At 43.9% G+C, this 27,845-nt stretch overlaps 1 protein-coding gene across 1 annotated transcript in view; it reads right to left on the bottom strand.

Annotated features, from left to right (window-relative positions):
• Positions 1–27,845, bottom strand: part of CIT (citron rho-interacting serine/threonine kinase) — a 173,404-nt gene that overhangs the window by 44,064 nt on the left and 101,495 nt on the right. The window contains exons 17-23 of the mRNA XM_081252505.1: positions 26,433–26,573; positions 24,443–24,568; positions 21,017–21,112; positions 16,560–16,676; positions 15,476–15,585; positions 14,307–14,481; positions 8,939–9,136 (exon numbers count right to left, since the gene is read on the bottom strand). Coding sequence (XP_081108631.1) covers positions 8,939–9,136; positions 14,307–14,481; positions 15,476–15,585; positions 16,560–16,676; positions 21,017–21,112; positions 24,443–24,568; positions 26,433–26,573 — 963 coding nt within the window. The remainder of the gene's footprint in view (positions 1–8,938; positions 9,137–14,306; positions 14,482–15,475; positions 15,586–16,559; positions 16,677–21,016; positions 21,113–24,442; positions 24,569–26,432; positions 26,574–27,845) is intronic.

The raw sequence follows: 27,845 nt of genomic DNA, 5'->3' as shown, positions 1-27,845 counted from the left end.
CTCACTTAGATGGGGCAGTCAAGGAGGGCTTCTCTAAAGAGCTGACATTTAAACTGAAATCTGCAGGATGATGAGGAGCCAGCCATGCAAAGAACAGAAAAGAGCAAAGGGAACAGCATCTGCAAAAATCCTGAGGCAAGAGAGGGTTTGGTGCATTTGGGGAACAAAAAAGGACCTGAGTGGCTAGAGCAGTTTTTTACACTTCAAGCTGTGACTCAAGAGTGAAGATGTCAAGTCAAATTTTTTTGGTTTGTTTTATCCAATGAAATGGAATAAACAGGATACATTAGAAAACATCAGAATGTACCTTGGAAAGTAAAGGTAAGCACCATTGTTGGAAACTTGTTTCAGATACCATAAGTCATCAAGTTTAAGTTGCTATCAATTTTAAGATTTTCCACAATTTTATGTAACATTAAGAAGAAGGAGTAATGCCAATGAAACTATGACATGTTTATGTCCTTATGACTACAGAATCATATACAGGCTATAGGATGCATCCTGATTATCTACCTTAAAACTCATTGAAACTCAGTATATAGGCTCCCTTGTATGAGACTTCAAGGTAAAATGTATTCTTCTGTGGATTGTGGCCAAGAGCAAAAGAGGGAAAATGTGGCCCAAGCTGATGGTAGAGAGGCAGGCCCAGACCAAGAATCTTTTTTTTTTTTTTTTTTTTTTTTTTGCGGTACACGGGCCTCTCACTGCTGTGGCCTCTCCCGTTGTGGAGCACAGGCTCTGGACGTGCAGGCTCAGCAGCCATGGCTCAGCGGCCATGGCTCATGGGCCCAGCCACTCTGTGGCATGTGGGATCTTCCCGGACCGGGGCACGAACCCATGTCCCCTGCATCGGCAGGCGGACTCTCAACCACTGCACCACCAGGGAAGCCCCAGACCAAGAATCTTGAAGGCCAAGAAAAGAGTTTGGATTTCATTCAAAATGCAATTAATTGGAGGCCAACAGAGGTTTTAAAATGCGGAGTGACATGGCCTGGTTTTCGTTTTGTGGATGCTGCAGGAAGAACAGATCAAAACAGGACAAATGTAGAAGGTAGTTCAAAAACCACTGAGGAGGTTGCTGCTGTCATTAAAGGAAGAGAGGATGGTGGCTTGGAGCTGGACGTGACAAAAGATGCAGAGAAGTGGTTGGAGGTGAGATCTCTTTTGGAAGCACAGGTAATAAGACTTGCTGATGGACATGGGGGCCAAGGGTTCCTTAACGGACTTCTGATTTGGAAGACAAGGTAGATTATGGCACCATTTGCTTAGCTATGAAAGCCCAAAGAAGAATCCAGTTTGAGGGAGAGGAAAAAGTGGTCCTTTCCTTTAAAAAAAAAAAAAAAAGGGCTTCCCTGGTGGCGCAGTGGTTGAGAGTCCGCCTGCTGATGCAGGGGACGCGGGTTCGTGCCCCGGTCTGGGAGGATCCCACGTGCCGCGGAGCGGCTGGGCCCGTGAGCCATGGCTGCTGGGCCTGCGCGTCCGGAGCCTGTGCTCTGCAAGGGGAGAGGCCACAGCAGTGAGGGGCCCGCCTACCGCAAAAAAAAAAAAAAAAAAAATTCATCTCTGTCAGAGATTAATAAGAATAAATGCTGGAGAGGGTGTGGAAAAAAGGGAACCCTCCTACACTGTTGGTGGGAATGTAAATTGATGCAGCCACTATGGAGAATGGTATGGAGGTTCCTTAAAAAAATAAAAATAGAGCTACCATATGATCTAGCAATCCCACTCCCGGGCGTATATCCAGAGAAAACTCTTAATTCAAAAAGATACATGCACCCCAATGTTCATAGCAGCACTATTTACAATAGCCAAGACATGGAAACAGCCTAAATGTCCATCAATAGATGAATGGATAAAGAAGATGTGGTATATACACAATGGAATACTACTCAGCCATAAAAGAAGAATGAACTAATGCCTTTTGCAGCCACATGGATGGACCTAGAGATTATCATACTAAGTAAGTCAGACAGGGAAAGACAAATATCATATGATATCACTTATATGTGAATCTAAAATATGTGACAAATGAACTTATTTAGAAAACAGAAATAGACTCACAGACATAGAAAACAAACTTATGGTTACCAAAGGGGAAAGGGCAGGGATAAATTAGGAGTTTGGGATTAGCAGATATAAACCACTACATACAAAATAGATAAACAACAAGGTCCTACTGTATATCACAGGGGACTATATTCAATACCTTCTAATAAAGCAAAATGGAAAAGAATATTAAAAAAATGTAGCTGAATCACTTTGCTGTACACCAGAAACACAATACTGTAAATCAACTATACTTTAATTTTTTTTAAAAAAAGAAAAAGGTCTATAAGAGAAGTAAGTCAAAAAATTCAGCACCTAGCCTGTCAACGCAGGGGACACGGGTTTGAGCCCTGGTCCGGGAAGATCCCACACGCCGCAGAGCAGCTAAGCCCGTGTGCCACAACTACTGAGCCTGTGCTCTAGAGCCCACGAGCCACAACTACTGAGCCCGAGTGCCACAACTACTGAGCCCGAGTGCCACAACTGCTGAAGCTGCGTGCCTAGAGCCCGTGCTCTGCAACAAGAAGCCACTGCAGTGAGAAGCCTGTGTACCGCAATGTGGAGTAGCCCCCACTCGCCACAACGACAGAAAGTCCATGTGGAGCAATGAAGACCCAACGCAGCCAAAAATAAATGCACACATACATAAATAAATAAATTTAAAAGAAAAATTCAGCACCTAATTTAGCTGTGATGTATTCTCTAAATATGTCTATTTTACCATAGATTTATATTTTAAGTTTATAACAGCAGATCAGCCACAGCAGAAAAAAAGATTAGTGAACTTGAAGACATAGCAACAGAAACTATCCAAAATGAAATACACAAAGAAAAAAAAAGACTTAAAAAATGAACAGAGCATCAACGAGCTGTGAGACAACTCCAAGGAGCCTGATATACATGTAATCAAAGTCCCTGAAGGAGTGCAGGAGACAGACAGAAAAAAATATTTGAAGAAATAATGGCCACAAATTTTCCAAAGTCAACGAAAAAATAAATCCATAGATGCAAAAAGTTAAATGAGCCCTAAGCACAGGAAACATGAAGGAAATTAAGCTAAATCACATCATAATCAAACTGCTTAAAACCAGTAATAAAGAGAAAAAGCTTAAAACCAGCCAGAGAAAAAAGACAAGTTACTTATAGAGAAACAAAGAGAAGAAACATTTCTCCCAGTGAGGCTGGAGGGGTTTTGGAGGGGAGTAAGCTAGAAGACAGTGGAGCAACATCTTTAAAGTACTGAAAGGAAAATAAAAACAAAAATCTGTCAACCTAGAATTCTATACCCAGCAAAAGTATCTTTCAAAAATGAAGGCAAAATAAAGACCTTTCTAGACGCACAAAAGCTGAAAGAATCTGCCACCCACACACCTGTACTATAAGAAATGTTAAAGGAAGTCTTTCAGGCAGAAGATGACAACCAGAGATTTAAATCTACACAAAAGAATGAAGAGGACTGGAAAAACGGTAAAACAAAACAAAAATCAGTAATTGCACAGACGAACTTACAGATTCATAAATTAAGAGTTATCACTTAGAATCATCTCAAATAATTAGCCCCATTTTAAAAACTAATTTAATAGATGATTTTTCCCCAAAACTCTGTTTTTTGCCTAATAATGATATGAGAGATTTATTAATTTAATGGGGCAAGAATACTATTTATCCAAATTAGGAACGTGGCTATTTGTATCACTGATGAATCTCATCTGTGAGTATCCTAGAGGAAGTATCCTTAGGTTAGTAAATTCTAGAGCAGGAAGGAGCAACTTTTTTCTTGTAAGGATCAGATAGTAAATATTTTTGGCTTTGAAGGCCACTCAGTCTCTGTCACAACTACTCAACTCTGCCCTCACAGCACAAAACCACCCACAGATAATATGTACACAAATGGGTGTGATTGTGTGTCAATAAAACTTTATTTACAGGAAGCAGACTAAATTTGGCCCACTGGCTATAGCTTGCCAACCTCCACTCTTAAATGACTATTTGGTGTGAAATTACTCAGACAGAAACAGGAAGCTGAAGGTGGAGTTAACTTCTTCAAAGCCTAAGCAATGATTATAAAAAAGCTTTCTGGCCTAGACTGAGGGATAGAAGACCTGTTCCACTTTCTGACTAATAGCAAAGTTTCCAAATAACACCACACCAGTAGAAACTTGCCTAACTGGCCCACAGGAGCCTGAAATTTCAATCACTAATATTTCTATTATAATTTACCATCATGAGGCCTTTGGATCACTCTGACACATCAAATGACACTCCTCTTTGAGGGTACAATGTAAGGAACTACCATCATTATGGCTCTTGATTTATTATTGACTGAAATATAAACACAAAATGTAGTTGTGACTGTTGTGACTGCTGAAAGTACTGTAACAATCATTGAACTGATCTGAGCTTTAAAATGGCAAGAAACATGTTTTATGTTCCTTTGAAATAAGTTGTAAAACAAATGCACAAAAAGCAAAAGGTCACATTATATATAAAGGTAATAAAATATGTAAAGCAAGCTTTGGATTCTCTCAATGAAATATCTGAATGTTAATTAGGTGTTAGAAGCTACAGGGAATAAATATTTACCCTCTTAAAAATTACTGAGGACCCCAAAGGGCTTTTGTTTATGTGAGTTATATCTATCTCTATTAACCACATTAGAAGTTAAAGCAGATTTTTTCAAATATTTATTATTTCTTTTAAAATAAAAGTATTGCTTTTGCACCATCGGTGCAAATGTTAACACAATGAAAAACATCACATGACAGCTTAGTATTATTATGAAAATAACCTGAACTTGGGGACCACCCACGGAGCCAAAGACACCCCCCACAACTTGAGAACCACTGACCTAGAGGTTGGGTGGCAAGAGGCAGAATGGACAGGCTGCATCCTGGAAACCAGAGAGGCACTCACTTTGGGGAGTACTTATGTCTTCTTTAATTTTAAGGAAAGTTACAAGAGGAGTGAAGAAAAGAGAATTATTATGCAACCTCGATGAGAGAAAATACCTGTAGAACTGTGAAAAGGAAACATGTGTTTAGATGTCTGACCGCCTTCTGGGATCCACGGTCAGTATCCTAGAACACAGGCTTCCACGCATCCACCCCTTTCCCTGGGAAGGCAGGCGCCAAGCAACACTGTCACCTTAGGTGACCCAATTTCACATCTTGCCTATCATGCCGATGGGTTACTAATTCAAAACAATTGATAGTTATGTAAAAGAGAAAAAGAGAGCGTGCACTGACTAATGATTTTAACAAATCAAAGAGGATGACTCTGGGATCCCACCATCACGCTCTGCTGGGAGGATCCCTTTCTCGAGTGTCTCTAGCTTTTGACTTGATTATTCAGCATCAGGCATTTAACAAAATCAGTAAAAGAATGTGAGGACAGGGACATGAAACGTGTTCGTGGAGCCATGCTGCTGGGCACCAAGCCCACACGGTTCCTCTACCCCGCGGCCCCATTCAGAGCAACGCTCCCATCACGTCGCACGTCTGCACGCAATGAAGTGCGCATGCTCAAATTCTCTTCCTCAGAAGAAGGCATTACACGGAGTCTTTTTTTTTTTTTTTTAAGATTTTTTGATGTGGACCATTTTAAAGTCTTTATTGAACTTGTTACAATATTGCTTCTGTTTTATGTTTTGGGTTTTTGGCCCCAAGGCATGCAGGATCTTAGCTCCCCGACCAGAGATTGAACCCACACCCCCCTGCGCTGGAAGACGAAGTCTTAACCACCGAACCGCCAGGGAAGTCTCTACATGGAGTCATAAATTTCAATTCCAGGCGGAAAATTCTCTCTTCCACCAATAAGCACTGAAGCATCTTAAAAGCATGGCTTTTTGTTTAAATCTGACTCTCTTGTTGCTGTCCACCTTGACTCAATCTCAGCTTTTAATGGCCAGTGAATTTCAATGCAAATGCAATTGACAGGGTGGGTAAAGGGAGAGTGGGAAAAAAGAAAGCCTGAGGAAGACCAACAATGGCGACTGGTGGCCCCTGCCACACTTCTTCAATGGAGAGCTTCCTTTTAACTGTGCTCCATCTATTTTTGGCCCAGGGGCAGAAGCCAAACGGGTAACTGCTCCCCTCCCAGGTGAGGAGGTGGCCACCTCTTAGAATTAAAGCAATAATAGCCCATTTGACTATTTCCTTTTCTTGATAAAACAGCCTGCTATGAAGCAAACAAGCCTCCTAGGAGATCATTTTAGATCCAGCTGATTGAATTTGATTGATGCTTACGTTGGGTCTGAACTTGGACCAGAACAATGAGAGAGGGAGTCAGGGTACCGCATCTGTGACCATTTTCTTTCTCTCTCAGAAAATACATTCTTTGGAACAAATTCAACAAAGCCATTCAGACAATGGCCACCTGTGGTCCATGACCAGATTTATGGGACATAATCAGGAGGAGGGGAGAGGAAAAACCCACAGCCTTCAAACTGAACTGAGGCAAATTGATGTGAGGTTTGGATTCCTGCATGATGGGCTTACAAACAGCTATTTGACCAAAGGCACTTTCCTGTCATCATTGTGAACAAGCCCTATTTTCCAAGGGATCCTCATCTGTGAGAGTCGTAGAGCCCTAGTTTCCAGACCTAGGGAGGTTTGTTTGTTTGTTTCTTTCTTTCTTTCTTTCTTTCTTTCTTTTTTTTTAAGATGCTCTGAGGCAGTGATCTCATCTGACTAAATTAAGTCGTGACTTGCTGCCGTGCAGGCGTCCAGCAGCCATTAGACACGGCACATTCCAACCAGCAGCAAGACAGGACTGAAAGACTAATTTCCCCACAGATAAACAGCAGCGACACAAGCTCTACTGTACACCCTCCTCCTTCCAAACAGGCAGGATAAGACGCGTGACCACCGCCTCCCTCCCAATTCCAACAGAGTAGAGAGGTAAACGTTTCCTTCTCCTCCACTCCAGGGTAAAAGGATTTGAGGGATTACAGGCCAGTCCCCTGGGGAGAAAAAGCTAAAGACACAGCACTAGGCGCACAGTGAGGACTCATTAAGTACAGATTAAACGACTGATGTCTCCTTCTTTCAGAGCTGGGGTGGTTCATGTGGGGAGAAATATTAATATACAAGGCATTAAATATAATAGTGGTTGGATTTTAGGTGTCTCTTTTAGCAGCTAAGAAATGCCATCTGGCTGTCTCTCTCCACATCCACCCCTCTCCAGGAAGCGTATACGCCTTCTTGGCGTATATATTCATTTCATTCTTACCTCCATTTTTTTCTTCTATGACTTCTCTTCTCTTAGACTTTTCTTTCTTATTCTATCCTGTTATATTGTTTCGTATCTTTCCGAACTGTTTCCAGTCCATTTTTGAAACAGGGCAGAATATAAACAAAGAGACACTAACTATTTTTTCCAAACCAAATACTGGGGGCACATGGCATCATTTAATGAGTGTTTTCATAGAGAAAACACTGGAAACTAAGGTTGCAACCAATATCTGAACTTGGCATAAGTCCTGGAAAATCTAGGATGCACAGGCATCTTCTATAAAGGAGTTACTCTGTATCCCCAGAATCCTGGAAGGCCCTGTATCCTGGACTGGTCCATAAAGACCCTGGCACTCTCAGATCATGTTCCCAATTTGGTCCCCAAACACCCAACAGTCGTAGATAACTTCTAAGAAGGAAATTAGTTTAAAATATATATATATATATATATATATATAAAATATATATATATGTATGTATATATGTATATATACATACACACACGTATTAGTTTTAAACAGGGTAAATCATAAGCAACAAAAGTGCATGATCATCTGCAGAAGTAACCCTACTCTAAGAGATGTTTAGAGGTGTTTGCTGATGGAGATGGGGACAGGATCCAAAATGAATCAGAATGAATAAGATACCCATTTGGGTACCTTATTGAAAAAGACTCTGAACATCAGCTGCATTGTGCCCTGCCCACAGAAGGGGGTACCCTGACCAGCAGGCATGAGTGTGCCTGTCCGCTTGTCAAGTACAGTGTGTTACCATTAGAAATGTATGCACTTGGTTGACACCAGCCATTAAACTCATTCAGCTCTCTATGCCCAGAGTCCAGGTCCACCAAGCAGCCTTCCAAGAGAAATGGGATTTATAAGTAGATTTCTCTGAAGGGGAAGAATGTGAAGATTATCCTGGTCAACTTGGCGGTTGTATTTCCCTCTGTAAAGCTGGTAAACTGGCATTTTTACATGTAAAATTCTGTCAGTTTTGTTAGCCTGGGTCAGTCTATGTGAGAAGGATCAACTGTGGGAGATTGGCCAACGAAGTCACATTTTGAGACTTGCAGAAAGAACTAAGGTCTAAATCCAGGGGCCACCCACCAACAATATACCTACTGAGAACACCCTTCACGTGAGCAAACCAGTCTCTCAGAAAGAGCAAGGAAGCCAGTTCCCTTTTACAGAAACAATCTCTCATTCATTAGAATCATTTCCATCCAGAACCTACCAAATGCATACTATAAAGACTTGAAACAGAATCTACAGCTTGAAAAAAAAAAAGGAACACAAATGAGGTTAACCAAAACAAAAACAAAAATATGGTAGAAAGACTACTATAAGATATAAGATTATTATTTTTTTAATGTTTATTGAAAACTAAAGTAGAAGACCCAAGTAAACAGACTTTGGTTAAGCTAAAATTTAAAATATAGTGATGATTATTTTAAAAAGAGGGAAATGCATAAATAAAGGAGGAACTTTTCAAGATCCTTAGGAAAGTTCAGACATTGCCCAGTTGATCTAGTTTACTAATTCCAAAGAGGAAGCAGCCTACATAAGCCAATTTTCTGCCCATTAAGCATCTCTCTGGTTTATTTTTTCTCTCTTGGCATTTCTAAGGGTGAGCAAATATCCTCAGCTCCACACTCATCCTACCGTGAGCGCCTGGATCTCTTCTTCTGCTTCCGCTGTTGTCTCTTCCAGCTCCGTCTTTGCCTGGCGGAGCTGGCTCTCCAGAGCTGCCCGGGCTGCCTGCAGGCTTGTCAGCTGAGACTCGCGCTCCTGCAAAGAGAGCTGCAGCTCCGTGAGCTGCCGCTTGAGCTCCAGTTTCTGCTCTTCATGCTCTAGACTGACCTGAGACAGAGAGAGAGATGCCCGTTGACCTTAACTGAAGAGAAAGCCAAGACGCAACCTGCCGTGCAATCTGCATCTTAAATTTGGTCATGGAATTAAATTCTCAGCACCCAACCGAGAAGGAAAAAAAATGCAAAAAAACAGCTGTGACTTCAATAAGTTTCAAAAATCAACAGGAGTGAGAACACATAAGCGTATATACAATGTATATTATCAATACAAACCATCCCTTCCTTTCATATATTCGAATGCTTGGGAAAGCTTCTAAAAACAAAAAACCACACAGCAAGAATCCCCTATGAAAATGATGACGGTTGTTCTTATTAGAAAAACATTTAAAAGTAAACAGATATAAATAACATTGTATTAGTAATAATGACACCTTTAGAATGGAAATACAAGTGGAACAACGGACTGAATTCTACTTATTTAAAATATTCCTGCTCTGATTTGTTCTGATTAGGTAACCCAACTTAAGGTCATATTGGGTACTAATCATGCTTCCCTCCATCTGCCCATCTATCCATCCATCTACTCAACCTTTCGTCCATTCAAGATAAATTTACTTGGGACTTCCCTGGTGGTCCAGTGGGTAAGACTCCACACTCCCAATACAGAGGGCCCGGGTTCAAATCCCTGGTCGGGGAACTAGATCTCGCATGCACGCCGCAACTAAGAATCCATATGCCGCAACTAAGAAGCCCAAATGCTGCAAGTGAAGATCCCGCATGCTGCAACTAAGACCCGGCATAGCCAAAATAAATAAATAAATAACGAATAAATAAATAAATATTAAAGGCAGTCGCTATTAACATAAAAAAAAGAAAAAAGAAAATTTACTTGGCAAATTCTGTGTAAAAGGAAATACGGAGATGAAAAACAGTCTCTGCCTTCAAGTTGGGGAGAAAAATAAAAACCAACCATTGCCATACATTGTGGTCGAATGCAATGGTCAGGAGATGCAGGGATGTGATGGGAACACAGCAGAGGGGGAGAGGAGGTGACTGGGGATCTCCGTGTTGAAGAATCCAGGAGCCAAACAAGCAGCTAAGAAGGGAAAGAAAATTCCAAGCACAGGAAGCAAGACGTCCAAGGCATGGAGATGTGGGAGACCCTGGCACATCTGCTGACGTCACCAACACTGACAGGCTGTCCTAGGGACCAGACCTTGTGTCAGATATGGGGATGCCAAGCAAATAAGAGATGCTAGCTACCCTTGGAGAGCCCACTGAAAGCGAAAGGGTACAAGCTAAACATGCAAGGCCATGGGGACCCAAAGGAGACATCCCATCCAGCTCCAGGGGGACGGAGAAGGCTCCCTGGAAAAGGTGACACCCAAGTCCCAAAGGCCATAGGCATGAAGAGGAGAAAGACTTTAAAAGATTCAGCCTTGAGAACCAACAGGATGTAGTGGTTAACGCAGAGTGGGACAGAGAACAAAGGACAGAGAGGAGGCAAAGGTGACACCTATGTTGCTGGGCATCTGAATTACACAGACAGTGAGACCACTGGCCACGACAGGGGACAGGAGAGGAAGGGCCAATCTGAGGAGAAGGGTAAGAAATCCACTCTTGACACGTTGAACTTGAGCTGTAAGGGAGACATCTGAGTGGAGGTGTCCAATGTCTACCGGGACAACAGGTCAGAAACTCAAGAGACAGGTCTGGGCGGGTCGGCTGGATCTGGGAGCCCTTAACGAGCCCACGGCAGCCAAAGCCAAGGCTATGATCTCTCTCTAGTGAGGATGACGAGGAGGACAATGGCTGCGGCGTGGCGACAACGATGATGTGACGGCAGCAGGTGCAGTACCCATGCAGAGCGCGTGCCAGGCACTGTCTTCACCCGTTTCATCTTCCTAACAACCCAACAAGGATGGTATGACTAGGACCCCCGTTTTACAGACAAGCCAACTGTGGGCCCGGGAGGTTCAGGAACTGAGAAGACGTCACACAGCTAAAAAGTGGCTTATTAAAATGCCAGCAGTCAGAGGAGGCTGCGACTCTGAAAACTCCCACGGCCACTTGGCAAAACCATGAGAGGCCGGTGACATCACTGTCACATGTCAGGAGGAAGTTGGGGAGCAGGATGCTGTCCGATGCAGGGAGAACCCAGGGGCCCTGCGCCACACACGCTGCTGGAAAACTGCTAACACTGCACACATGGGCTGCGGGGAAGGACGCCCAGGACCCTTGCAGGTGGGTCAAACCTGAGGCTGAGGCCTCTACCCTCAATCTCAATGGCAGCACGTGGCAAAGAGAAGGCGGACCGCCTGGCTAGATTTAAAGCTAAACTCCAGGAGAAAAGATGTGCCAACAAAGTGACTGACAAGGGACTAATCTCCAAAATACACAAACAGCTCATGCAGCTCAACATCAAAAAAAAAAACAATCAACCCAATCAAACAATGGACAGAAGATCTAAATAGATATTTCTCCAAAGATGGCCAAAAAGCACATGAAAAGATGCTCGACATGGCTAATTATTAGAGAAATGCAAATCAAAACTACAGTGAGGGGCTTCCTTGGTGGTGCAGTGGTTGGGAGTCCACCTGCCGATACAGGGGATGCGGGTTCGTGCCCTGGTCCGGGAGGATCCCACATGCCGCAGAGCGGCTAGGCCCATGAGCCATGGCTGCTGGGCCTGCACGCCTGGAGCCTGTGCTCTGCAACGGGAGAGGCCACAGCAGTGAGAGGCCCATGTACTGCACACACACACACACACACACATACACAGAAAACCTACAGTGAGGTATCACCTCATACGGGTGAGAATGGCCACCATCAAAAAATCTACAAACAATAACTGCTGGGGAGGGTGTGGAGAAAAGGGAACCCTCCTGCACTGCTGGTAGGAATGTAAATTGGTGCAGCCACTATGGAGAACCGTATGGAGGTTCCTTAAAAAACTAAAAATAGAGCTACCATGTGATCCAGCAATCCCACTCCTGGGCATATATCTGGAGAAAACCATAATTCGGAAAGACACATGCACCCCAATATTCATTGCGGCACTATTTACAATAGCCAGGTCATGGAAGCAACCTAAATGTCCATCGACAGAGGAATGGATAAAGAAGATGCGGTACATATATACAATGGAATATTACTCAGCCACAGAAAAGAACAAAATAATGTCATTTTCAGCAACATGGATAGACCTAGAGATTGTCATACTAGTGAAGTAAGTCAGAGAAAGACAAAAATCATGATATCACTTACATGTGGAATCTAAAAAGAATGGTACAAATGAACTTATTTACAAAACAGAAATAGACTCACAGATGTAGAAAACAAACTTATGGTTACTGGGGAGGGGGAAAGGGGGAGAGGGATAAATTGGGAGATTTGGGACTGACATATACACACTACTATACATAAAATAGATAACTAATAAGGACCTACTATAGAGCACAGGGAACTCTACTCAATACTCTGTAATGACCTGTATGGGAAAAGAATCTAAAAAAGAGTAGCTATACATATATGTATAACTGGTTCCCTTTGCTGTACAGCAGAAACTAACACAGCATTGTAAATCAACTATACTCCCATAAAAATTTTAAAATAAATAAATAGATAAAGCTAAACTCCAGACTCCCCTGGAGCATATACAGCCTGAGCCCCTCAGGAAGCATCCTAAATTTCTCCCACCGCCCCTGTGGGGCTGGCTATACTGACTGGAGAACAAAGCACCACGCCTTCCCTGGGGCAGGTTAGTGCCCAGAGGAGCTACAGCTGCAGGGCAGACACACAAGAGAGACATTTGTGGGAAGGGAAAGCAAAAGACAGCCAGCCAGCGTTCCCACGCTCAGAGAAATCTATCCGAGTTATTTACACTCACACTCCTAAGGCTGACACTACGGGGAAGTGTGGTTAAACTTACTGAAGTAAAAATATCGCCTGGATTAGAAAGTAAAAGCACCGCCTAAGGCTTCTGGATAACCTAGAACAATAGCCCTCAAACTCCGGAAGCATAAGCATCACCCAGGGCACTGGTTAAAAATGCAAATCCCTGTTCCTCACCCCCACCCCACCCCGATTCCATTCAAAAAGCTGAGGGAGGAAGCCGCCCAGGAATCTGCATTTCAACACACAGGCCATGTGGTCCTAACAGAGAGGGGTCCACACCTTGACAACTCCTGCCCTTGGGAGAAGTGGCCTCATTTTAATACTCCAGTACAAATGAAGACATTCCTAAGCGTCAGAATTCAAGGTTGGGTCCTTAACTGAAGACTGTCTGCTTAATGGTCTTTGCCTTAAGAGAGATCATCTCCGCTTTGAAGAATTCCATCACAAATATTTGAGCCCAGTGTCTCTACGCCCAGCTGGGATGTCCCACTTCCAAGGACCACCCTCCTGAACTCCTGCCTCTGCCAGGGCCAGCTAAACCCACCTGCTAGGCTGACAGCCCCCGAGATCAGGGATGGGTCTGTCTTGTCACCACTGTCTATCTGGCTACTAATTGGCACAGAGTAGGCATCTGATAAATACACAGTGAGCCGTGTCAAGTCACAGCTTCAGTCAACCTCCAAAGGTTCACAACCAAATGTGTGGTATTTCCCTCCCCAAACCTGGCCGCCCTTCCCAGCTTCCTTATATTGGATTGGCCCAAAAGTTCATTCGGGTTCTTCCATCTTATGTAAAAACCCAAACGAACTTTTTGGCCAACCCAATACCTCTGAAGCGAATCACCTTCCATCAGACAAACCTAAAGTTTAGATTTCTCTTTTAGTCTCCCACTGTCATGGTGGGGGGGGGGGGCTCTGTCACTGTCATTAAGCCGTACTATGTGCTAAACTCCGTGCAGGGACACAGTCATGTGGCCCTCAATGAATCATGATACAGGAGGGATCACTGTGCCCCCATTTGAAGATGCACCAATTCACGTCATCCTCATGTGACCCCGTGAGGGAGATACGTTTTCATGGCCATTTTACAGATGAGGAAACTCAAGCACAGAGGTGGTAGGGTAGCCTGCCCGACCCGAGGTTACCAAACTCCTAAAAAGGGAAAGTGGAATTCTAACGCAGACGCCCATGGCCCTGTCTGCACTCTTCACCACCACACACAATGGCTCTCACGTAAGTATTGATTTGTGCTTGACACTTGGATGACTGGGAGCCCCTGGGTCCTCCAACAAATAGCCTCGGGAGATCACCCCTCACTCTCACCTCCCGCAGCCTGGTCTCCAGCTCCAGCAGACGATTCTTGTCACTGTGGTCTTGGTGGCTGATTTTTTCCAGCTGCTCCTCCAGCTTCCGGTTCTGGGCCTCCAGTTTCCCAGCCTGTGTCTCCAGGTAAAACTTCTGCTGCCTGAGTTCTGAAATCATTTCTTCCTGGGCCTTCCTGGTGGGGGTGGTGGGAGGAGCCAAGCAAAATCACAGTCCCGTTAGAGGTGAGCATGTCCCCGCAGAAGGACAGGCAGAAGGGGAGTGAGAGGTGCATCTGAGCAAGTGGACCACACTCGTTCCCAGGTTAGCGCCACCCTGACCCGGCCTTGTGTGCATGGCCGCAGCATGGGGACCTGGGGCCCGTTCAGTGCCCACCGCTCAGAGTCCCTCGTCAACGGGATTCAGTATGGTCAAGGGGGATTCACGAGATACTATTATTTCACTCCTTTGGTAGACCTTTTTATTTTTCCAGTCTGTATAGGAGAGCAGAAAGGGCCTCCTGAGAGTACAGGAGCACCCTGACGACTCACTAAGACAGGCGCTGGGGAAGAGAGGGTGATGAGGAGAAAGGATGCTACTCCTTCTACTTCTCTGTCGACCTTGCTCACCTCTTCACCAGGCCGCTCAGAAGCTGGAATAACTCAAAGATCGGACAGCGGCCTACCAAGCTGGTTTAAACTAAGATGGGAACGTTTAAGATCTCTTAAGGAGACTGTAATTCTTTGGGGGAAAAGATTAAGATCAAAGAGCTCCCAGAACATAGGAGAGTCCTTGCCGAACCCCAAAACTCACCCCCAAGGGCCCAACTTCACAACAGCGAAATGGATGGCCCAGTTGGGCACACCCGAGATCACCTCTGGCTGATTACAGGAGGCGAGTGTGGGGAATGAGGTCTCCAGAAGCAAACTGTAAATTACCTCATTAGAGAGAGCAAAACACTCAGTGATGGGATGGTAACTTGAAGCATTTAAGAAAACGCGGCTCAAAAGAGAGGGCGGGTAGAGTGAGACCACTTCAGAGAGGGCAAAAGGACGTAAGTGTACGGAGGCAGGGCCCCGCCACAGGAGTCGTTAAATCCACTCCTGCTCCGCCGACAGAAGAACAGAGTTTGTGCCCAGGAGAGAAGACCAAAGCGGGATCAAGCACACAGTTAGAATCTGAACACTTACATGTTCCTCTGGGTAAAGAGACTGCTGTTTGCCGCAAGTTTATTGGCTTCCGACAATTCCACTATCCTCTGTTCCAGGGATCTGATCTTGGAATCCATGGCGTTGATCATCTGAAACACGGGGGATCTTTGGAACCTCGCACACAGACAGTAACACCAGAATGAGAGGGAAGTGGGCCACGTAAGTGAGGAAAAGTGTCATCTGAAAGGCAGGCCATTGGACCAGAGACTCAACTAGCCTGTACCCTGAGGAGCGTAGATCTCACTGCTCCAACGATGGCACTCACTTGTTTTATCAAACGGAGACTGCATATGCCCTCACTAGCTAAGGGGCCTGCAGTAAGCACACGCGGGCGGACCTCTTGAGGAACCTGGCATTCCGTGAGTCGACAGGCCTTGTGAAGTCCCCGTGTCGTCCATATGCACCCTGAGCCTGCCACAGCCTCTAAACTTGCATCTGCAAGTTCCTATTTCTCATCACCAACGAGCCTGTCATTCTCTGGGTGATTCCTTCTCACCCAGCCCCTACTGTCCTAGATTCTCTGCATCAGAGCTTCCCCAACTTAATGAATCATAAGAATTGGCCAGGGCAGGAAAGGGGCGGGTGGGGTGCTGGTTAAAAATATCACTTCCCAGGACCCTCCTTTAGAGATTCGGTTGTGAAAAGTCTCGGTAGGGTCTGAGATAATAAGTAGATTAACAAGCATAACAGGGGAAACTCTTAAGCTGCAAGTTTCTGAAACATCTGCCTACACAGATTTGAAAGGAAACCAGATGCCTAAGGGAGGCCACAGGCCACCGGGCACTTCGTCGGGGAGGTGGCGGGGGGTTGGTGTGTTGAAAGACAGGGTTCTAGTTGACGCAGGTCAGCGTGCGTTCTTAAAGAAGGGCGTGAAGGGCAGAACTGGCCACCCCGAGCCACCACTGCTGCTGCTTTTACGAGAAGGGGCTGCAGAGAGAGCTTTCTGTTAGCAGCAGACTCCATGGGATAAAACAGACCAAATGGACTCTTCCCCGGTGGGGGACTCCTGGCGTGGTTCACACACCCTCCCTTGGAAACCGGCTTTGTGATTCTGTCTACCTACCGCCTTCTGCTCGCTGAGAATCTTGCCTTTCTCGTGGGCCTCCTCTTCGTGTCTCTGCATCAGATTCTCCAAAGTCTCCTTGTCGGCTAGGTCTTTCTTTATCTGATTGTCCAACACCTGAGGAAAAACAAAAGGAGAAGTTAGTGTCCTGAGCAGAGCAGACTAACCAGAGGCACTGGAGAAACACAGGAAAGGAGGGGAAAAGCAGTGGAGAAGCCACGCTGCCCCAACTCCAGGGCAGAGGGAGGGAGCGGGGGTCTGTCTAGCAGGCAGGATGAGGTTCAGAAGTGAAGTATGACCATCAAATGGCAAGTAACCAGAGGACGTGAACTAAGAACTTATTTTTAAATCAGCAGCCAAAATGACCTGAGAGGTATGGCCGAAGGGGAGGTGGACTCCAGAACGAGAGGGAAGAAAAAAGATCTCTCTAGAGATCTTACGATTTGCAGCTATTACCTAGGGGCACTGTTATCGTAGCCAATGCGCCAGTAGTTTTTAGAACACTGCTTGCTCTTAACTTGTACAAAATTAATCTCGTTATCTCCAGGCTGTATGTGGAGGGATGGAAAGCTGAAGACCGAGGAAGCCTGTGTAACCAAGGCCGACGTTCAGAAGCAGCCAGGGACAAGTGGATTCTGCCCACCGATAAAGTAGGTGGGGAGTCAATAGACTGAAGAGACAGCATAAAGGAAAGGGAAAAGAAACAAAAAAAAAGGCCTCCTTCCTCCGTTCTTTCCTCTGATCCAGCTGGGGCTGAAAATAAAAAGTCACTGGAAAGAGAAATCCTTCCCAGGGGAAGAGAAATCATGTGTTCTCAGTGCTGAGAATGCCACTGTAAGCACCTACTGTTCCCAAGAGGAAAACATAAAACAGTAATGGTGTCACCATCCACCAGCTTGATCTAATGTTCTGCGAGGGACACACACAGCCCCACCAGCTGCCAGAACAACTGGTGAAAAAGAGAGGAGAAAAGGAAGGCAACATCATAACTCGCCGAGCCTTTGACCACGACCCTGTGTTCCTCATCACTGTGCTTCTCTGAATGATGGCGACTGCATCTGATACTGGGAAGAAAGCCCAAAGAATTGGGGTCACAGATGGGAATTGAAATCTGCCTTTCCCACATTATCTATTGTGATGGGTCCTTCGTAGCTCATGGGGACACAGTCCCTGAAAAGAGCCAATGAACAGGGAGGGGGTCCACATGATAAAGAAAGGACAGAACAGATTTCAAAGAGGGCTTTAAACTAGAACTGACTGATGAAAAAAATAGAGTGAGAGTTGGCAGAGAAGAATAAGAGGTGGAGGATGGGGTCATGGGAGAAGGGGCGAACCTCAAGAGGATAAGTGGCCTGCTCTCTTGGATGTCAGGGCACGATTCTAAAATTATGAACAGGAAAAGGACAGAATCTGGGGTATGATCACAATGATTACCAAAATGGCCTCACAGGGGATGGAACAGGAACACAAAGCAGAGCAGACTAAAAAGAAATGGTTTCATAAAGATGCCAGGAGGGAAGACAGAAGAAAACAGATCTCTCCCTAACATTCTCTAGGATCTATAAAGCCAAGTTCTTGCCTTCTAGAAGGTAGCAGAGACCACATAATGTCTAGACCAGGAATGCTCTTTTTTTATGCAGTGCTAAAGCAATGAAGCACATTTTCAGGATGACTCTGCTCAAACTAAGACCTCCACTTCGGCAGTGGTGGATACCAACATAGGTAAGTGTGAGCCACAAGGAACAAGCCTTTCTCAAGGATGTACACATCCCGGCCTTGATTGGGTTAAACTGACGGGAGGATGAACAAGAAGATGCATGGGAGGGAAGCAAGGAATTTGTTTGAAATGAGAGATTCCACTGTAGACATTTATATCAATTGAAGATATTGATAGAACATGGCTTTTTGACAGAAAAGTCAATACACTGACCCAAATTACAGAATGAATTTGCAAAGGTTATTTTCATCATGCAAAGATACCAGTGGACTACTGTATATATTCTCATAATTTTCTGAAAGTCAGTTTATTTCAAGGATAAAAGTCTGGACACCAGTAAGAACTCAAACCAAAAGGACTGGTAGGTAAATGCACTAAAGTAGAGGGTCACACTAAAACACAGTGTGGTCCCTTCTGGGTTATTTTCCTGGTGTTTCTTTTAATGAAAAATAACCAAAAGTAGCACGAGGGGTAATAAAAAGAAAGTGTCAGGGTATTGATGGGGAAGATGCTGTGTGAGCATGTACATGTGTGGTTCTCCAGAAAAGGAACAGCCAACTCTTTGAGAAAATCAACCAAATCAATAATATGATCATCACAAAAATTAAAAGCCTCCTTCACTGTCTGACTTGGAAGGGAAAGAGACAATATTCGAGATGGTAATGAACAATGTCTGATTCTCAAGAACGTAAGAATTAGTTAAAGGCTCAGTCCAAAATCATAATGAACATGTGATGTGATTTCAAAAGGAAATAGATAGGCTGGCAGTCATTTCTGATCACTGAACTTATTAATAATAATTGAATTGAAATAATAATTTCAGTAAGTAAAATAATAATTGAATTTATTATTTTATATGATAAGCTGGACTATTTAGGCCAGTTCTTCTATGAAAAATGATTTAAAATGCTAGATAGAATATGGAAAACATTTTCCTAAAAGCACCTAAAAGTTGGCAAGAGAGTAAGAAATTACAGACTAAAATCTAAGTGAAAGCAAAAACCCAGCTATTTTGAACTTGAGGCATTTGCTGAACCAGATAAACTTGAGCTTCATTTTTAATTGCCTCAAAGGGTAAGAAGACAAAGAAGTCAGAGCCCAGAGCCACCCACAAGGTGGGCACACATTTTCATTCAAGGCCTCAAAGAATTCTATTATTAATTTTCCAAGGAAAACGAGCAGCTGACCAAGCACACGAAAAAGAGAGACACCTTGGAAAAGAGCCAAGAGAAATCAACAGAGCAGAAACAGACCTTCAGATACTGGAATCATCAGATACAGATCATAAAACAACTATGCTAATGCCTTTAAAGAAGCAGAAGATAAGCTTCAAATCAATGCAGGAAATAGAAAGTTATTGACTTAAATAATCTAGCAAACTTGGGGAAGAACCAAACAGAATGTCAAGAAACAAATAGATACAATAACTGAAATTTAAAACTCAATGGTTGGGGACTTCCCTGGTGGCACAGTGGTTAAGAATCCACCTGCCAATGCAGGAGACACGGCTTCGAGACCTGGTCTGGCAAGATCCCACATGTCACAGAGCAACTAAGCCTGTGCGCCACAACTACTGAGCCTGAACTCTAGAGCCTGCAAGCCACAACTACTGAAGCCCGTGTGTCTAGAGCCTGTGCTCCACAACAAGAGAAGCCACTGCAATGAGAAGCCCGCTCGCCACAACTCGAGAGAAGCCCATGCACAGCAACAAAGACCCAACACAGCCAAAAAATAATTAATTAATTAATTTAAAAATACCTCAATGGATGGGTTTAACAGCAAATTAGACAGGTAAGGATTAGTACACTGGATCAGTCAGAGCTTAACCAGAATGTAGCACCAAAAGACAAGGAAATGGAAAATACAAAAAAAAAAAAAAAAAAGGATAGATTGGTGGTAATCTAACACATGTCTAATCAAATTCCCAAAAAGGAAGTAAAGAGAGAAGGGGGAGAGACAATACTTGAGATATAACAACCAATAATTTTATAGAATTGATTTTTTAAAATATATACATATATTCCAAAGTCCAGTATATCTCAAGGAGGATAAATAAAAATAAGTCCACATCTAGACACATCACAGTAAAACTTCTGAAAGTTAAAGATAAAACAAAGTTTTAAAAGAAAAAAGACTGCTTTCAAAGAAAGCAACTGTTAGACTGACAGCTGACCGTCAACTGCAATAATAAAAGCCAAACGTCAATGGAATGATATCTTCAAAAAGTATTAAAAGAAATAACTGTCAACCTAGAATTCTATCCCCAGTCAAAACATCTTTCAAGAACAAGGATGAAATAGAGACATTTTCAGACACATAAAACAGAGAGCCTGGCACCAGCAGACCTTCACTAAGGAAAGTCCTCAAGGATATACTTTATAAAAAAAGGAAAAGAATTCCAGGTCTAAGATGCAAGAAGGAAATTAAAAGCAAAGAGATGGTGAATCTCTCTAAATCTAAATTATCACGGACTCAGTGACAGTGGATCAAAAAACATTTTAAAGATGGAATTGAGACACATGATGATTAAATTTTCTTAAATAATAAACTATTTTTGAACTTCTGATATTCAATCAGCCCCAAGGATAACACCCCAAGACCTCCCACCATGGCCTGAGGACAGCATTTACCACGGAGAGTCCTTTGTTCTAGCAAGAAGTGGCCTGAAGTGCCTGGGAAGAGAAAGGAGCTACGTGGTGCTATAGGAGGAAGGGCAGGGAAGACTGTAAAGTGCCTTTACTTTGATTTTTTCCTCGTAGTGCTGTTCTTTCTGTTTCAGGTGCACCTCCAGGTGCTGGGCTGAGACCTGAGCTTCTCGGTGCTTCTCCTCCAGTTCCTGGACACAAAAGAACAGACCGTCAGGTGTGCGAGGGAAGAATTGAGCCGATGCATGTTAGACGTTCGCAGGAGACACCACTTTGGCACAGGCACCAAAGGCAACAGGCATCTGTTTCTTCGTGACTAGCCCTTAAGGCTCTTGGGAAAGGAAACCACCACCAAGCCTTGGCCCTGGGTTTTCCAGCTCCGAGTATTCACACACATAAACACGTGGCTGGTGGGCTGGGATCAGAAATCTGTCAGTGTGACAGGCCAAACAAAGGCAGCTCTTCATCTCTGCCTAGAGAAATGAGAGTGATGAGGCAACACAATTTGAAATTTCAGTACAGCACAAAGCCCCTGACCACTGTCTTGACGGCCTTAAATGAGGAAAGTAATGTCAATTTAAGTTTTAAGTTAATTTACTATGAGGATAAAAAAAAATTTTGTATTTTCCTCATTAACAAAATGATTGCTCAGGAAGCCTAGCTAAGAAGGAAAACTTATGTAACAATTCAAACACTTTGAGTTTTGAATGATTATTTTAACTGACTGGTAATATGGAGCATGTGAATATCTGGAGGTGTTCGTATGACATCATGTTTATATGAAGTTTACATGATATAATGCTAATGGGAACAAGGCAGAACATAAAATTCACTAAAAATGACATAAACGTGTACACATACATTGAAGATAGGAAGAGAACGTGGAGTAATATAAATAGCTCAAATGTAATGTCCTCTTCATTCTCGTATTAAGATTTCTGCTTTCAAACAAAATTGTAATTCATTTGGAAATTATACCAATTCATTTGCCAACGTATTATAAACTGATCGTATAAAAGGCAGCATTCAACTCACCGAAACATTCTCTAAATGAAGCTATCTGCGTTTACATTAATTCTTATGAATCTGGACCCATTAGTTAATTACTAATATCAAAAGTCATTACTCCAAGTTTTCGTCTCTTCACACTATCTTGAAATTTTCCTTTGAAATGGAAATAATTATGAGAATTTTGAAGAATGAGGAAATTATACAGGATATGCCCATAAAATGGAGAAAAGAATAATTTTAGATTCACACACACATGAAATGTTACTGATTAAGCTTTTGAAATTCGAAAGTCTGCAAGCATTTGACTTTGCTTTGGGGGCCAGTAAAGTATTCAATGTTAAGACCAGGTGCACAAGATCTACTGCAAGCTAACAGATGTTATCTTGAAAAGTTGAATATAAACAGGATTTTAAGTAATAAAAACATACTTTATGGGCTTTATGTATATTAAAGGATTCCTGGCAATGAGATCTTTTATTAAAGCAAAAGACTCTGCTATAATGAGAACCCCAATTAGCTGTTTTGAAAGTTCTTATCAGAATAGCAAATATTTTAATGCAAATGATATTTGGGAAGTGTTTCCAAGCATCATCATTATGTAACAGTATTAAGGACCCCTCTTTGCCCATATCCCAGATACTTCACAACCTAAGCACCAGGTTCTTGAGCAAAAGGCACCTTCCGATAAATGAAGTCACAACCACAAAGGTACTCGGACAGGTGGCAAGATACACTTGGAAAAAGAAAGCTGCCTACTTTTTCTTTATTTTAGAAATCACTTGATAATCGTCTTGTCTTAGTTTCAGTCCTCCTAAGATAGCACAGGAATGGAAATCAATCTGAAAACAGGTCGAAAACTCAGATACCTGAGACTGACAACCTTAAGACCAAATTTCCGGTCTACGTATGCATGGGAGTTTACAACATATAATCCAGGAATGCAGAACTCTACACTCCCACATTTTAATTGGAAAGTGAACCTTGGAAATGCAGACATTCTAAAATCTGACTTCTTGACAGTTTGGCATTTTTTGTTGTTGTTGTCATTTTTTAAAACGTTATCTTCTCTACATGTGTTGGATCAGATTCTTCAGTCCTGTTATGCAAACAGTACTGTTTGCTGCTCTATTCCCAGCTCCTAGAACACTGTCTGGCACATAGTAGAAGCTCATTAAATATTTGTTGAATGAATGAATGAACACATCACCATTAAACAGAGAAACACTTTGCAACCACAAGACTTAACCACGTCGTTTGCACCAAGCAAGGGGGTAGCGGTGGTGGAATCTCAGTGGGAATTCATTTGACTCACAGTAAAATTCACACATTTGACAATTGCCAAGAGATACTTGGATGATGGCACGAGAGAACAGAAAGGATAGACTGACAATCACATTTGCCTTTGTGTGTAGACGTTATCTATAAAGACTGTGTGTCAGAGCAAAACAATTTCTCTTTTCACCTGTGTGTTCAAGAGTGCCCACACGCTCACGAATATAGACAAACAGAAATGTAACGTTTTGAAGGGTTGGGTTTTCTTTTTTTTTTTTTTTTTTTTGGTATTAAGTATATAGGCCTATAAGTTGGTCATTCTTGAGTTCATATAGCTGCTGGTGACTCGGTTCCCAGAAGTGATGCAGAGGGAGAGACAGAAAGAGGGAGGTGGGAAGCACCCCGCTCACCACCTTGTCTCTTTCTGGTGCAGAGGAACGCCCGACTACTCCAGAGTCAGTCCTGGGGGCAGGGAGGAAAGGGCTACAAACAGGCTCCCCAAAGTGGCATCAAATTCTTGGTTTGGGGACTGAAATCCAAGGAGAGTCCTTTAAAGGTTCACCTGCCTTTCACCCTGGCAAGAGCAAAACTTTGACACGTCGGCAAGCACCACCCAAGCCTTCCTTGATCAAGTTAATTTGTTCGTCAGAGCCGAAAACAAAATCATCGTGATTATAAAGCTAAAAAACGATCTGCTACCTCTAAGGAAAGTGAAAATAATAATAATATTAACCACCAACTGGAGCAGAGAAAGTGGGTGGGTGAACACGGATCTATGACAAATACTACTCTGAAAAAATCTGCGTGACTAATTTCTTTCCTCTGCAAAAGCAAGAATTTGGGTGTCGGTCTTAAAGCCCTGAATCCCTACACCTTTTTCAAACAGGCATTTGCAACTTTAATGGCCATACAAAACTCTGCTGATAGAAGTACGTAAATGCTCCTGTAAAAATGCATCGGAAACGACAGCGTGTGCACATTCGTGATTTTAAAAGTCAGGCAGTAGCAAACAGAGCAAAAAAAATCATACTGATGGATCTGTTACCAGTGCTGAAATGTCCAGCCTGTGGTTATTCGTGCTACTCTCTGACGTGGCGTCCACTAAAACCACTTCCTCTTAATTCACCTGCTTGGCGATAACCTCCCCTGTGACGGTGGCTGGTTCTTCTTTTGACCCCCTTCCCTCTACAACCTCTAACCTGTTATCTTTGAACTTGTCAACTTTGGTTCCTGCTCACCAGAATTTTATCAGCCATCTGCTGGATCTGTTGGGACTTTGTCTGGATGTCATCCTTCAGTCTGTTTTCTCTACGCTCCATGGTCTCTAGCCTCTTTACCTTGTTCTCCAGAGAGTGGCGGCGTTCCTGTAGATCGTGAATCAATCAGAAAGTTTTAATGGGGTAACCGCTACGGGCATGACGCCTGTGCCGAGGGAGGGGGCCCTCGGGAAGCGTACGCTCGAGGCAGGAAGAGAAGTCTCAGGCACCCGAAGCCACGGTGAGGAAAACACAGTTCTGTGATCCGAGGAGTACTTGCTTGTGCAGGTTACAAGAGTGCATTCATTCATTCAAATATTTACCAAGCACCTACTATCTGCAAAGTACCACACTAGGCATCATGGAAAATACCGAGAGGAAGCTGACAGAATGCCTGCCCTTGGAAGAGGTAAGATAAACACAAATAAACATGATATGGGTTAAGAGGGCCAGGGCTGTGAAGCAAACAGGTACAGAGGGCTGTGGGAGGGTGCAGGCAGGAGGGAGGGCTTTGAACTGAGCAGGTGAGGGGATGTGGACGCCGTGGAGAGGGTCGGGATGCGGGAGGCTGGAGGGGAGAGGGCTGGAGGGGAGGGGGGAAGGCCTTTCAAAAAAAGGCGCAGCAGCAGCAGTGCGGAGGTGGCCGAGAGCCGGCGTAGGCCCCAGGTGGAGCGTAGAGGGGCTACTGCATAAGGTGTAATAGCGGAGGAGCTGGAGAAAATGGGAAAGGGGAGCATGTGTGGGGCAAATGGCTGAGAGCCTCATGCACCTAAGAAGTAGGGAAGCCCTGAAAGGTTTGGGATGGGGCGAGGGGTGCTGATGAGCCTGGAGTTTGAGGTCCACGAGTCTGACCCCGTTTGAGCTAGATGGGAGGAAGGTGAGCCTGGAAACAGAAAGCCGAGAAATTACTACATTCACCCAGCTAAGAGGAAGAGGGCCTACACTGTGGGGAGGCCTGCAGAAATGGCCGGCAGAGAGTGGACGGTGGAGACAGTGTGGGTGTATTTACAGGGCTGAGGGACTCTCGGAATGGCAGGGCCCAGGGAGAAGCAGCAGATGATGTCAAGGTGTCAAGCCTGGGGTGACCAGATGGATGAATGGGGGCCCTGACCGGTGCGAGGAAGACTGAGAAGGCAACCCAGCTTGTCGGGGAAGATACTGAGTTCATTCGGAGGCACTGTTCAGACACCCAGTCAAGATGCCAGGGGAGCAGTGGGAAATACTTCCTGGATCGCGGGTGAGGGTGGCCCCAAAGAGACGTAGGCAAGTAGGTTCAACCCCAGCCCTGCGACAGGGAGAAGCAGAAGGCCCAGGACAGGGGGGTGGTTAAATCAACTATGACACATCCGTTCCATGGACCCATCACCCAGGCGTCAGGGGAGGCGGAGGGCAGCAAAGGGGAAACGTCCCTTTTTATTCTATATTCTTCAGTGCTATGTTTTTCACAATGAGAAGACACTCATGTGTTTCCTGTATAATTATATAATTGGTTTCAACAACAACAACAACAACAAAGAATTGGACAGAGAGAAGAGGCCCAAAAATATAGATCTGGGAGTTATCAACACACACAGGTCACAGCTGAAGCCTCGAAAATTAATATATTATTAACACCGTTGGGGAGAAGGTGAGGAAAAGCAAGGGTACAGAGGGAAGAAAAAGGAAACCTCAGGGGTGGCATCACAGTTCATCTAGATAAACGTGAATCCTCCCACACAGGCGAACGGGTCAGAGGAAAACAAATAGGAAGGAAAGGTTTTATCAAAACATCTTTCTACTCAGAGCTGCTGTGACAAATCCTTCTCCCCCTTGGGGAAAATGGTCCCGAGCGTCTTGGGTTTCAAAGGGACTGGCGGAAGGGAAAGCAGTTTGGATGAACAGGAGCAGAGAGAGGGTGGTCCCGAGGTTTCTTCCCCTGCACAGCCGGAGGCCGGGCACCTCGGGAGCCGGGAGCTGGAGGTCCCCTGCTCACCTCGGCTTCCACCAGCTTCTTCTTGATGCCTTCGGAAGAGTCCTCGCGGTTGTGCAGCTTCTCCAGCTCGCGCTCGGCCCGCTCCTTCGCCTGGCGGATGTTCTGCAGCAGCTCGGTGGCCTCCGTGCTGGCTTTCACGGCCTGAAAGGAGAAGGAACAGGGGAGAGATGGCCCAATTTATCCACGGAAAAAGATGGGGACCATCTCCTAAACAGGAAAAAAAATCGGGTCACACTGAATGGATATTTTTATCCATTTTTCAAAACATATAAACGTTTCATTTTATTCTGTGTTTCGTCTGTCCTAAGGTGCACTTATATATATTTTTTAACAGCACTGAATTTAGAATGCATCTACGATTAAAATTGATGGTGTTTTTTTCTTTCTTGGGGTACAGAAGATAATGGGGTATCGGACAATCATTAGCATCTTAGAGTCAATATAACATAATAAATGCAAACAAAAAGGTCTCAGGTTCATCTGCCCAGGTATTAATGTATTTACCCCGGACTGTTAATTGTCTCCCTATTTAATCATCTCATTTGCTGATTTTCCTAAGGGGAGTTTGTACTACTTTTACAAGAAAACAAGATAAAAACTATAAACTTTTTTTTCTCAAATACCTATCAAAGGGCATAACCACCACATTGTTCGTGGTGACTCGCAAATTCATGTTTAAAGAAAAAACAGTGAACCCTTTTGAAGTTAATTTTTATTTGGGTCTTTACTATACTGCAGCTCTTCCAGCATCACAGTAAAGATCTGAGTGTAAGAAACCAACAACCTCACACTCATTTGCTTTAGATTATAGTTTTGTTTTTTTGTTTTTTTGCGGTACACGGGCCTCTCACTGTTGTGGCCTCTCCCGTTGCAGAGCACAGGTTCTGGACGCACAGGCTCAGCAGCCATGGCTCACGGGCCCAGCCGCTCCGCGGCATGTGGGATCTTCCCGGACCGGGGCACGAACCTGTGTCCCCTGCATCGGCAGGCGGACTCTCAACCACTGCGCCACCAGGGAAGTCCTAGATTATAGTTTTAAAACGTGAAAACGGCAAGGGAACTCCAACTTCGAGACCAGCACTGTCCAACGTGGGAGCTGCTCGCCACATGTGCCCGGTGAGCACCTGAAACGTGGTTGCTGTGACTGGGAAATTAATTTTAAATTTTACTTAAGTTTAATTCATTTAAAAACTGAAGCAGTGTACATGTTTTAATATCACTACATGCTGCAATATTTTGTATAAAATGGATTAAGGAAACTATATCATTCAGAGGATTTTCCCTTTTTTAATGTGGCTACTAGAAAACTTAAAATTACATCTGAGGCTGACATGTGTGGGTTGCTTCCCACTTCTACTGGAGAGCAGAGTTCTAGGAGATACAAATCCTCACACAAATGTCTAGCTGAAAGGC

Source organism: Mesoplodon bidens, assembly GCF_964165515.1.
Source record: "Mesoplodon bidens genome assembly, chromosome: 13".
In the NCBI taxonomy this organism is placed as follows: Eukaryota; Metazoa; Chordata; class Mammalia; order Artiodactyla; family Ziphiidae; genus Mesoplodon; species Mesoplodon bidens.
This window is presented reverse-complemented; position numbering and strand designations above follow the sequence as displayed.